The sequence below is a fragment of the Corapipo altera genome, unplaced genomic scaffold (assembly GCF_003945725.1).
Source record: "Corapipo altera isolate COAL_440 unplaced genomic scaffold, ASM394572v1 61411, whole genome shotgun sequence".
NCBI lineage: Eukaryota > Metazoa > Chordata > Aves > Passeriformes > Pipridae > Corapipo > Corapipo altera.
The window spans coordinates 13,044,148-13,056,308 of record NW_020884875.1 but is presented as its reverse complement, the minus strand read 5'-3'; the positions used below and the strand labels follow the sequence as shown (position 1 = coordinate 13,056,308).

The 12,161-nt window shown below is 40.2% G+C and overlaps 1 protein-coding gene across 1 annotated transcript in view; it reads left to right on the top strand.

Annotated features, from left to right (window-relative positions):
- The window catches only part of ARHGEF28 (Rho guanine nucleotide exchange factor 28), a 105,345-nt gene that overhangs the window by 58,566 nt on the left and 34,618 nt on the right, over positions 1-12,161 (top strand). Inside the window, 11 exon segments of the mRNA XM_027635073.1 lie at positions 3,570-3,615; positions 4,175-4,298; positions 5,678-5,810; positions 6,175-6,230; positions 7,670-7,721; positions 8,286-8,433; positions 8,535-8,656; positions 9,523-9,663; positions 10,127-10,377; positions 11,249-11,371; positions 11,753-11,870. Coding sequence (XP_027490874.1) covers positions 3,570-3,615; positions 4,175-4,298; positions 5,678-5,810; positions 6,175-6,230; positions 7,670-7,721; positions 8,286-8,433; positions 8,535-8,656; positions 9,523-9,663; positions 10,127-10,377; positions 11,249-11,371; positions 11,753-11,870 — 1,314 coding nt within the window.

The window sequence follows — 12,161 nt, the reverse complement described above, 5'->3', positions numbered from 1 at the left end:
TTTGAGCCTCCTTTTCTCCGGATTAAACAACCCCAGCTCCATCAGCTGCTCCTTACATGACTTACTCTCTAGACCCTTTACCAGATTCATTGCCCTTCTCTTGACGTGCTTCATCAACTCCAACGTTCTTCTTGTAGTAAGGGGCCCAAAACCAAACACAAGATTTGAGGTGTGGCCTCACCAGTGCTGAGTACAGAGGAACAGTCACTGCCCTGGTCCTGCTGGCCACACTATTGCTGATACAGGCCAGGATGTCACTGGCTGCCTTGGGCACCTGAGCACACTGCTGGATCATGTTCAGCTGCTGTTGACCAGCACCCTCTGGTCCTTTTCTGCTGGGACACTTTCAGCTACTCCTTCCCCAGCCTGTAGTGCTGCCTGGGGTTGTTGGGACCCAAGTGCAGGACCCAGAACTTTGTTTTATTGAATCTCATACTGTTGGCCTTGGCCCATCAATTCAGCCTGTCCAAATCCCCCTGCAGAGCCTTCCCACCCTCCAGCAGATCAACACTCTCATCCAACTTGGTGTTGTCTGTGAACTTACTGAAGGTACACTCAATTCCCTCATCCAGATTGTCCATAAAGTATTAACCAGCATTGGCGCTGCTACTGAGCCCTGGGGAACACCACTGGTAACCAGACACCAGCTGGGTGTAACTCCATTCACCACCACTCTCTGCATCCAGCCAGTTTTTAACCCTGTGAACAGCTGTCCAAGTTGTGGGATGTCAGCTTCCCCAGGAGAATGCTGTGGGAGATAGTATCACAGGCTTTACTGTAAGTCCAGGTAGACAACAACAACATCCACGGCCTTTCACTAATCCATTATGTGGGTCACCTGGTCATAAAAGGAGATTGGCTTGGTCAAGCGGGACCTGCCTTTCCTAAACCCATGCTGGCTGGACATGATGCCCTGGTTGTCTTGCACATGCCAGGTGGTCAGATTCAAGATAATCTGTTCCATACCCTTCCCTGGCACCAAGGTCAGGCTGGTAGACCTGTAGTTCTCTGGATCCTCCTTGACTCTTCTTGTAGATGAGCACCGCGTTTGCCAACCTCCAGTCATCTGGGACTTCCCAGTTAACCAAGACTGATGGTAAAGGATGGAGCATGACTTGGCAAGCAATTCTGCCAGCTCTCTTTGTACTCTAAATGATATTTAGGGTCCCTTCAGACACGAGACATAAACATTCTATGATTCTAGGACACTGAACGTGAAAACATGCAAAATTGTGGAAATATTATCATTAACTTTGAAATCATTTAACTTCAAAAGCTGTTGTCAAGGTGAGACATACAATGACTGCAAACCTCTTTTTTTCTTAAGAAACCATGTTGAGCTGTGCAGCAAATAACTTCTTTGCTGTTGCTCAAATTCACTAAGATTTCATGTCGGCTTGTAAGGAGGAGTATGTACTCAGCATACAGCTGTGTTGTATTTTTCCCTATCACCTAAAGTATATGTTCTATCTCATATTGGCCTTTTTAGCCACCAATGCACTTGCAACAAATGTGGGGAGAGCCCTTCCCAAATCTTCGTTTGCGAAGCCTAGGCATGAATGAAAAAAAGTATATGTAAACATTTGTATTCAGCAGATCAGGGGAGAAGTCTCTGGCAAAACAAAGCAGAAGAAAAAATAGGAGGCATGTCACAGAATTAGAAGATGATAGATCAGCAAAGCCCTGTGGCATGTGCTTAAAACAGAATTCCTTTGATCCCACAGCTAAAGGTGTCACAACCCATTAAGCTTCACCCAGACACCATTATCTGCCCTGACCTGATCTGTGCTTGGACCTGTTTCCTTTTCATCCTTTCTCCCCTTCCTCCTGGGACAGTCAGTGCTGGACCTTTACATATCTTGTGGAGAAGGTGGAAACACTTTCTCGTCCATACTTTGGAACCAGGCTGTTCTGCACTACAGATGTGGTGTGATGCTGGGAGGGAGGGTGGCGGTCTGCTGGCACTTCCCTGCCACCAGCACGTCCTGCCTTGTCCAGCATTCTGCAAGGATGGGAGCACTGAAGTGTTTGGCAACTGGCAGTGATGATCAGTGTCTGAGGCAGGCGTAGCTGTATTCACTTCAAGCACTTGTATCTGCACATGAGTCTAGCCCAGAAGCTTGGTCCAAGAAGCTAGGTCAAATAATTCATTCTGATTTCTGTGGGTTGTAGTGGGATTGTGTCTAGGTCTGTGTAGAAGACTGAACACAGAAAACCTGCCCCTTCCCTTCTGCCAGCTGCCAGCACTTTTGACATCTTGCTCAGGGCTTAGCTATGCAGGAGGGAGACTCTGCTGACCTTGTACCTTGTGATGACACATAAGCCAAAGCAGATGGATGCAGGATGGCAACAGGATGGTGTTTTTCAGATGAAGTATGAGAAAAAACTGGGAAAGGACCATCCATTTCTGATGGAAAACTTTCCAGTATGCTCAGGTCTAAAACAACTACCTGCTTTTCTTTGAGAGGGTATTACCAGGTTGTAACAGTAAAGGATTTGTGCCTTCTCTGTAGATGGTGTGCTCAAGAACAGTGGTCTATCCCTTCTTCAGGCTCTTACACTCTCTAAGTCAGTGTCTCAGCTCCACCCTTCTAGTAAGTACATCAGTGCCAACGCCCTAGTGCTGTTTTGCACGAGACTGTCATGTCCCATGGATGCTTGGTGTTGGTTTCTTATGAAAGCATCCTGTAGCACAGATTATGCATGATAATGAACTGGAATGCCCTTTTATTCTTGCTGCTTCTTTGGTAAATATTCTGGTTCTTACTAACCTGAAGTCTACATCTATCTGAAGAGATGCTGATTTCAGTGAAGAGTGTTTAAGTTTGTATCTAAAGAAAGATAGTCTGATTCTTTGATTTAGGCAAGTGTTTGAGAATCTTTCTGAACCACATCTGTGATAGCTTTGCTAAAACTGTCTGCAAAATGGAGTGGCTTCTAATTTGAAAATAGTCTCTATAGTTTTAGGCTTATTTTCTTCCAAAACAACTCAACTGAATATCTTATCTTTTTTTTTTGCATTTTGCATTTTAGAGAGTTTGTGAAGAGTATCTCCTTGAGTCCTCTGTTTCTAGGATCATAGAAATAGAGGATACAAACACATTAAACATCCTTTGCAGTATATAGGGTAGTAGTATTCCTCTTTGCATAGAGGGATTTAAATTTTTTTAATACTGTAGATGAAGCTGCATAAGACAGGTAATTACGAATGTTAGAAGAATGTCATTAAGATATTTTACAACAAATTATGACAAAAAGCAAAATGAAGCATCAATCGTTCAAGTCTGTGTTGTTTAGAAAAAAAAAATGTGTTTTGTTATTCTTAAAAACAGACTGTTTGCAGAGACTGGCATTCACTGATACCCATCTCAGTTCTGGCAGATTTTGTCAACTAAAAGCTTGTGGTATTAACCTAGGAAGAGCTGTTTCTCATGTGTGTATGTATTTGCTTTCCTAATTTTCAAATGACATTGCAACCCTTTAATGGCGAGCTTATGGCTTGATGGAGGTTGTGAGTTTCAAATAAACTTGATGACCTTGCAGTCTGAGTGCCTGTTTTTGTCTTGCAGAGCGAGCATACAGTCTGCCCGAGCAGTGCCGAGAGAAAAAGTACGGGTATGTGTCGTGGAGGTGCGGGGAACAAGGTGCTTCGCAGGACTGCCATCTAGGGAGCCGTGCGGGGAAGAGGCGTTGGCACCCCTTCTAGCCAAGATGTGAGCAGTGGTTTAAAGGAGCCCTCCCTGTCAAGGGCATCTGCCGGCACGTGCCTAAACCCTGTGCCAAGCTCAACCTGGCTCTCACTGCACACATCCTGTAGCAGGGATTTGCTGTGCACCACTGTGGGATGTGCTAAGTAGGGATGGGCTCCTGTCCACTGGGTGGCTCCTGTCCACTGTAGGAGCATCCAAACCACTGCAGGAAAAGCAACGGAGCTTTTGATACCAACTATAATCTAGGCAAGCTTGTTACACCTTGCACAAGCAGAGTGCTCCATGGGCAAGAGTTCCTCGTTTTTAGAGAGGGATTGCAATTTTTTTTGTAATGTCTGCTGTACCCACAACAAAACATGTAATTGTAAATGTTAGGTGACACAAGCACCATCCAGATTCTGCTGTGTGTTAATAAAGGGGCTGTTCCCTCTGGAATGAGTTTTTTTTACTGATCTCTGTTTTAGGATTCAGGAGGAGGAATGGAATAAATATATTGTACCCTCAAAAAATGAATCTGAAAAATGTAAAGTGAGTCGGACTTTCAGTTTTCTGATGAACAGAATGACCAGCACACGAAATAAATACAAGGTAACTTGGGATTTATGTTTATACTATTATGTATAATTATGTCACTGTAATTAAATGAATTATAGATGAGAATCTAAATTTTCATGTAAAGCTAATTTGTTTATTACAAAACCACAAGAATAATAGGAAGAATCTTTTACCTTTATTTTTAGAATTTAAAACATATACAGGATACCCTGAAATGGCCTTCATATTAAAAACCAGCTTTCCTTTTAAACAATAGCCTTAGCTGAACAATATGAAGTATTTCCCCTGCCATTTTTTTTATGTTACTAGTAATTTCATTTGATGATTTAGCAGAAGTTTAATTCTATGAATTGCATTTAAGAAATAATTTTCTTTGTTAAATAAAATTAAGAGATATGGGCCTGTTCTTGGAATTGCTCGCAATAGGTAATTAAGTCTTTAACTTCTACGTTAGTACGTAATTTGTTGAATTTGACTTCTTTGAAGTTAATGGAACTTCTTGCATGAGTAAGCACTGCTTAGCATTAACAAGTTGGAGATTTGAGGCCTGCAGAGCCGAACTTACATAGTAGGGAACATTTGTAATTTGATTTTGAGATGCCTTAGATTGATGGCATCACTTAGCAGCTTGAGAGATGGATTTCACCTACAGGCTTTTTCCAGTTGGCCTTTTGACAGTTTTGCAGGCTCCCTATTATGCCCTCCTGTGCCCCAGGATATCCTAATGTTGCATGGATGTGAAGATGGTTGTGTGAGGTGATATCTTCAAGAGCATGAGCACTGGCCATGAACATGGATTTCTGGTCCCGCAGCCATACACTGGCCTGTGTCTGTGTGTTCTCCTAAAGAATAACTGTCAGTAACTACAAGTAGACTATATGTATACTTATGCTAAAAAGAGTACTGTAAAAATAGGCAGAATTTATCAACTTCTTTACTGCTCATTAAAAATAGATTATTTCTAATGTCTTCTAAGATCTAAAGACAACTTATATAAATTTGCATAACTGCAGCTTTAACTACAGAGGCATGAGCTGTATATAGTAGGGGATGTAGGCACTGATATTTGTTTGTGTGTACAGTGAGTCAATAACACTGCATTTAAATTTTATTTTCTGGCCCTCTCCTTTTTTTCGGTATTTAAATGTGTTTCTACCAGTCTTCCTTGATAATGCTTTCTGGCTTAGCTGCCAGTGAAAGTAATGCCTATATCATTTTAGGACTTCAGCAATGTTGGGTTAATAGTACAGTATGCTGTTGCAAGTCTTCCAGGACAGGGAATAAATGTTTTAGAATAATTTACTCTTAAAAGGGAGTATTTTACTGGTTTGAAGATTGAATCGCTTTATCTTGTTTTTGAGTATCTTTTTTCATTTATTTATTTTTTCCTCCTTCTGCTGTTGGGGATGAAGACAAAAAATAAAGATATCAAAGATAAAGAGAAACTTAACAGACATAATTTTACAAATGGAACCTTACCAGGAGTTGTGCCATGTATGGTCTGTGAAAAGGCCCTCCTAGGAAAGGAGTCACTGCAGTGTTCTTGTAAGTAGCTGCTGGCTTTTGCATGTGAATTTACAGTGTTCTGACTGCTGTTTTCAGATCCTGGTTCAGTGTGTTGTTTGAAAAAGAAACCTTGTCTATATTTGGATGTACCTACTTTATGTGTTGAGCTGAGGTTGACAAGGCAGAGGGAGAAAGGACAGCAGGTGGCAGATTCAGTCCATGTTCTAGCTCTAGCTCATTAGGCAGAAACCTCTTCCTAGCCAGTGTCTGCACATCAAAGTATCCTCCTGACTACTTTAGTAACTCAATCTGGAGAAGGGAAAAAATGAAGCCTCAGGGTACATTTTCTGCAAACTGGGGGCCTTGTTTGTTGCCAAGCTTTGAAATGTCCCTTCTCTTTCAGATTGCAACGTGATTGTACATAAGAGCTGCAAGGAGCACGCTCCTGTGTGCACCAAGGTAACCTCCTATCTGATCTTACTGGAGCATACCTGCTTTCCAAGGGGTCTGAAAACATTATGAATGGAAAAAGAAAATACAGACAGCCTGCCCAGACTCAGTATGCAAAGGGCTGCAAGGGTGTCAAAATGTCTAATGTGAGCAAACACTGTGCTTAAAGAATAAGTTTTAGTAGGGCGTCAAAAATGAATTTGAAGTGGTATTTATATTTTTGATAAGTTGTAAGCTCAAATTGTGAAATGGTGTGCCTGAAGGGTTGCGAAAGGGATTGAAAAGAAAAGGTCAAAACCATAGAGAGATCCTTGTGTGGAATGGGGGGGTCCCATATGTTAGTGGAAAGCACAGGTGACAGGGGCCCTGGAAGGTGACCTGATCCATCTCCTCACCCTTGAGCAGTCTCACTTCTAGGTAGCAATGTAGGCAGATGTTTGTTTGACCCATTCTGGAAAATCTCTGGAGAAGGTGATTCCACAGCTGCCTGCCTAGGCAATCATTCCCAGTGTTCAGCTGCCACTACAGAAAGGGCAAAATCAGCACTAGATCTGATGAATACTGCCTTAACTGTTAAGTAGAAATGCATACATGGTGAGATTATCATGACAAAGACATAATTTTAAAAACCAGATGTGTAAGGCTTCTGCTGTCTTGAAATAAAATGGGACTTGCAGAGAAATATGCTACAGTGACACAAGTTTTTTTTCAAATTAGTGGAGTGAGACTTTCTGATGTAGCAAGGTTTTGCATCATGGTGACTTGCAAGGAGAGCATGTTTCCATACAGATTATTCAAGACAAACAAACCTTAAACTGTCCATAAATCAAGTGGTTTTAATTTTGGTTATAATTGTCATGTCATAACCTTGCACAAATTTCTGGGCAACTTTAGGGCATTAAGACAGCTGAACTGACAGCTTTAGTTACTGGGGCTGGTGGGTTATTTGCCAAGAATCTCAACAAGAATGAGATGCAGAAAATGTTCACTGACCCACTTGAAATGCAGTACATGCCTAAGCACAGCAGAATTTTTCTACAGGTTTTGTAAAAGTCCACTTTGAAAGGGAGATCAATTCTGCCTTTGGTACCCAGGCTTCCTTAGATACTCTCCTGCCACAAATGCTTTGAGCTTATTTGAATATAAAGCCCTGAATGTGCATGTTTCTTGCAGCCTTCACAAGCAATACTCACACAGAGGAAGCAGAAAGTTGTAACTCAGTGACTCTGCTTAGAATAAAGTTTTGTATTGTAGTGCAAATAGTATTCTACTTCGAATATTGTTATCTACCAATAACTAATAAAATTAGTTTTTGGAAGAAATCAGGACCATAATTTAGGACTACTTTTTTATAGCCCTTGGTGTGACTGTATATGGAAGAGAGTTACTGACTTGACTGTTAAATGTGTTATCAACTATACAATTTAAAAAAATTCTCCTTCTTTCAGAAATCCCAGGAGAGGTACCATAATAAAAACAAGCCCCAAGCTGGTGTAACAAGTAAGTTAGGTGTAAATCTAACCCCTCTAAGTTAAACCTTGGTTAAAAATCATGAGACTGACAGCATGGACTTTGCTGCATCATTTGTGTTTTTATTTTTCATGTCAATATCTATAAGAAACCATTTGTGTCTCTAATATGAACAGAATTTTTGAAGAGATTACTGTTGAATTAACTCATCTGCTACTAAAACAAGTGGAAATGTACCACATTTTCAGTCAGAACAAGAATAAATGTAGTCGGTTCTGTCTGAGTACGTAATTTACTTTGTGCACAAATATTTATGCACCTGTGTTCAGATTGCAATGTTAGAGCATGTATGATTTGAGATTATTTTCTTATCAAATAATATCCATAATGGAGCTATTGCACTTTGCCTACAGACTTATTGCTATATTCCATGAGAGAGCATCGTGGTCTTGTACCTCAGCAAGCAGACATTCTTGATATCTGGTGTAGGTCAATATGAAGACCAGATAACATTTTCCTGTATGAGTTTAAGTGTACTGTCAATGACATACTCTTGGTTTTTGTCAAAATGTTGTGTTGTGCTTTGCCTCACAGATTCCTTGCCTGGAGACATTCCACAGATGGTGCTCTCCTCAGTGGATCCTTCTTCCTCTGTGCCTATTGGACTCTCTTATGGAAAGAGGGAAGCCTCACAACAGTCCTACTTCTTGTCTAAAAGTGTCCCCAGTGCCAGTTTTGAAAGGTAGAGGGGCAGCTGCTAAGAGACTATGCTAAATACATTATTCAGCATTTCTGTGAAAATTGAAACCACAAAAAATATGTGATTTTTTTTTTCTGCTGTAGAAGACCTACTCAATTTTCTGAACAAGACTCTGAGACTAGCCCTTGGAGGTACAAGTCACAGTCTGAAGAGATGTTACAAGCATTAGGGACCTTTTCTTCAATGGATGCTTTTATGGTGGAAGGTGAGAAGAATTGCACAGATATTATATCTTGTAGCCTGTATTGGAAAGTGCAAAATAGAAACCCCTTTACCTGATATAGGAAGACACTTCATCTCCTAAAAGAAGGGTGCTTATTTTTGATAATTACAATGGCACTCCTCATTAAAATGATAAAATAGACGTATTAGTCCTAAAATAGAACTTTTCTTCCTTATAACTATTCTATAACTTTTAGAATATTTTAGTATGTTGTTCCCATTTTAAAGTAACCGGAATAAATGTATTTGCCATTCTTGCAGAAACAGAACAGCAATATACTTTTCTTCTGCACCCATCCAACCAAATCTTTTGACAGCGTCCATTGCAAAATGTAGACCTACAATACTTGCATTTCCTCAGTAGCCCCAAAGTCTTTCATCCTACTGGTGAATTTCCTCCTACAATAGTTACATAGCCTTGCGAAGTGAATAGAAATAGGCTTTTTCTGTAGCTAGATGTGAGACTGAATTTCAAAGCTGAAGGGAATTCAATCACATAGAATGGTGTAGAATCACTCACTGCACATCTGCTGTTGGAAATGTTGGATTTTATTTTTAAGTTTTGAAAAGTTTCTTCAAGCAAAGAATTATAAAAAGGATTTCATCTGAGAAAAGAAGAGTAAGGTGTTTTTATTCACTTCCTGTCGCAAAAGCAGTTCAACACTTTGTTAATGGTATTAACATCTGGTAAACTTCTTTGTTGTAAACCCAGTGCCAATGTTTGCAGAAGCCTTACCTATAGTTCAACCCTGTGATGTGTTCCTCTTACAATATGAATAGATCTGCCTGAATAGGACTTCCTATACTCTTCATATGCATGGTGTTAAAGAAATATAAATTTTGTCATAGATGATGTGGATTTGTCTCAGTGGACTGATCTCTGCACAGATGCAGAAGAGTTTGAGGCAGAGTCCTGGAGTCTTGTTGTGGACCCAATATTCTGTAGCAAGCAAGAAAAAGATGTCATCAAGCGTCAGGATGTCATATTTGGTCAGTATTTCAAAACTTTGTGTAGGTTTAAAGCAATTTGTTGTATGAAATAGAGAGGGAACCTACATGGTTTATGTCCAGAACAACGAATTAAGCTCAAAACAGTAAGAAGATTCAAAGAAAATTTTTGCCATAAAATTTACGATGTGTCTTAGAACAAAAGAAATGGGTAGTAGTGACTACTAGAGACATACCTAACCTGTTTACAGAATGCTTGGAGTTGAAAGGTACATCATCCAATCCCCAGCTCAAGGAGTTGCAACCCCAGCTTCAATGGGATGCAGTTGAGAGAACTGGGCCAGAGCCAGACGAATTAAGTCTTCCTCCTGACATAATCTGTTCTGTTCTAAGATCACACAGGAAAAGGGATTATAATTGTATATTTGAATGTTATTAAAGTCTTAGAAGGTGTGCAACATATTCAGGTGATTACTACATTATTTTGTTTTCTTTTATACTGCAGAGCTGATGCAAACAGAAGTACATCACATCCATACTCTGTTCATTATGTCTGAAATATTCAGGAAAGGGATGAAGGAAGAACTGCAGCTTGATCACAGTACGGTGAACAGGATATTCCCCTGCTTAGATGAGCTACTGGAGATGCACAGGCAATTCTTCTGCAGAATGAAGGAGAGGCGGCAGGGATCATGTGAGGCAGGGAATGAACGTAATTTTGTCATCAGCAGAATTGGAGACATCCTTGTGGAGCAGGTAGACACGTCAACTCTGTTAATCCTTTAAATGCTCAAGGTTCCCAATTTAAACAATTTTTTGATTCTAAATATTTGTGGGCAAGAAGACAGCTATAGTTGCCTCATAAAATTCAAAAACTGTCCCGCCCAGATTATTCAGGGTGAAACAGCAAAAAATCATTGCTGTCAGGTGACTGTGACGAGCTTGGGATGAACTTCTACCTATGCGGTAGGAGTGACAAGGAAAATGATGAACTTAGTCCTGTTTGTGGTAGAAGGCTGCTGTCATACCAGGGACTGCAAAAAATGGATTCGTTTTTCAATGGATTCACTTTTCCTAGCATCTGAGTAGAGGTGTGAAAAACTGACTGATGATGGAAAAGAAACTACCTATTCATTTCTAGTAGTGATCTCAGGATACTGCTCACTAGACAAGGGGCGGTCACAATGTGTTTGTTGTGGCTGAAGAATGGCTAACTAATGGCTTGCCATTCATGCTTCAGTTCCTTGCAATAGGGAGAATATGGCTTCTCACCTTCAGTCAGTCAGTTTTCTCTCCACTGAAATAAAGAACTGAGCTGTTATCTTGTCTAGAAGCAGTGTGGAGACCAGACAAAAGCAAATAAACCTCAGAGATGTTATGTTTGCGAAGAGGTGAAGGAAATGCTCTTATAAGAACTGTTCTAGCTGTTATTGGCAAGACTGTAGTGAGGTCGCTTGTGCTTTCTCCAGCTTATATCTTGCTCCTAGAAACAGCTAGGCCATTTTCATTCTGTAGTGACAAAGAACTTGAGAAACAAGTAGCATAAAATTCCTTATTCATACAAAATACATTAATTTAAGGTTCCTGTCTGAGTCAATGTTGAGCACAATTCACTTAATTTCTTCAGTTTTCAGAGGAAAATGCAACTAAAATGGAGAAAATATATGGAGAGTTTTGCAGCCATCAGAAAGAAGCTGTTAATCTCTTCAAGGAGTTGCAACAAAACAAGAAGTTCCAGAATTTTATCAAAGTAAGTTAATGTGGAATCATGATCACTGTTGATAGAATGCCCAGGAGAAAGACACACAGGTTTTACTCAGATAGAATTATATTCCATAACTCAGTTTTAGTAGCTAATCAAAATGGCAAAGGTTTTTCCTCATTAACTAGTGAGCTGATAAATCGCATTTTTCTTTCAAATTTTACAGTGCTCTGTCATCCAGCGTGTATTACACACATTCCTATTATAGTACACCTCATCCCTCAGCGCAGCAACTGTTCCTTGGGGATGGTTCAGATTACCCAGCATTTGCTTTAACTTACTCTTATGCTTTTAGATCATGTCTCTTATCAGTCAGTTGGTGGTTTCATGTGCATTTACTACTTAGGGTATATATTTGTATCTGTGCAGCTGAGAAATAGTAACCTGTTGGCACGACGCCGAGGAATCCCCGAGTGCATTTTGCTCGTCACCCAGCGAATCACCAAATACCCTGTTCTGGTTGAAAGGATATTGCAATACTCAAAAGGTGAATAAAAACTAAAATGTTGCTTCATGTCTGAAATCCTAGTGCATTTCTAATTTAAGGAATTTGTACAGCTACAATATAACGAAAGATTATAATCACTGCTCTGTAAAGGTACAATCAGAGCAATGTAAATACCTACTGTTCAGTGTGTATGTAGGCTTTGTCAAGGCTGGTCTGTGAAGATTTCTGATATCCCAGTTAGGTAGAAGTCCAGGAGAACATCCTTGTTTTAGGAAAAGACCTTGACTATAGGATGAGAACTAGTTCAGACACACATCTGCACTTTTGGAA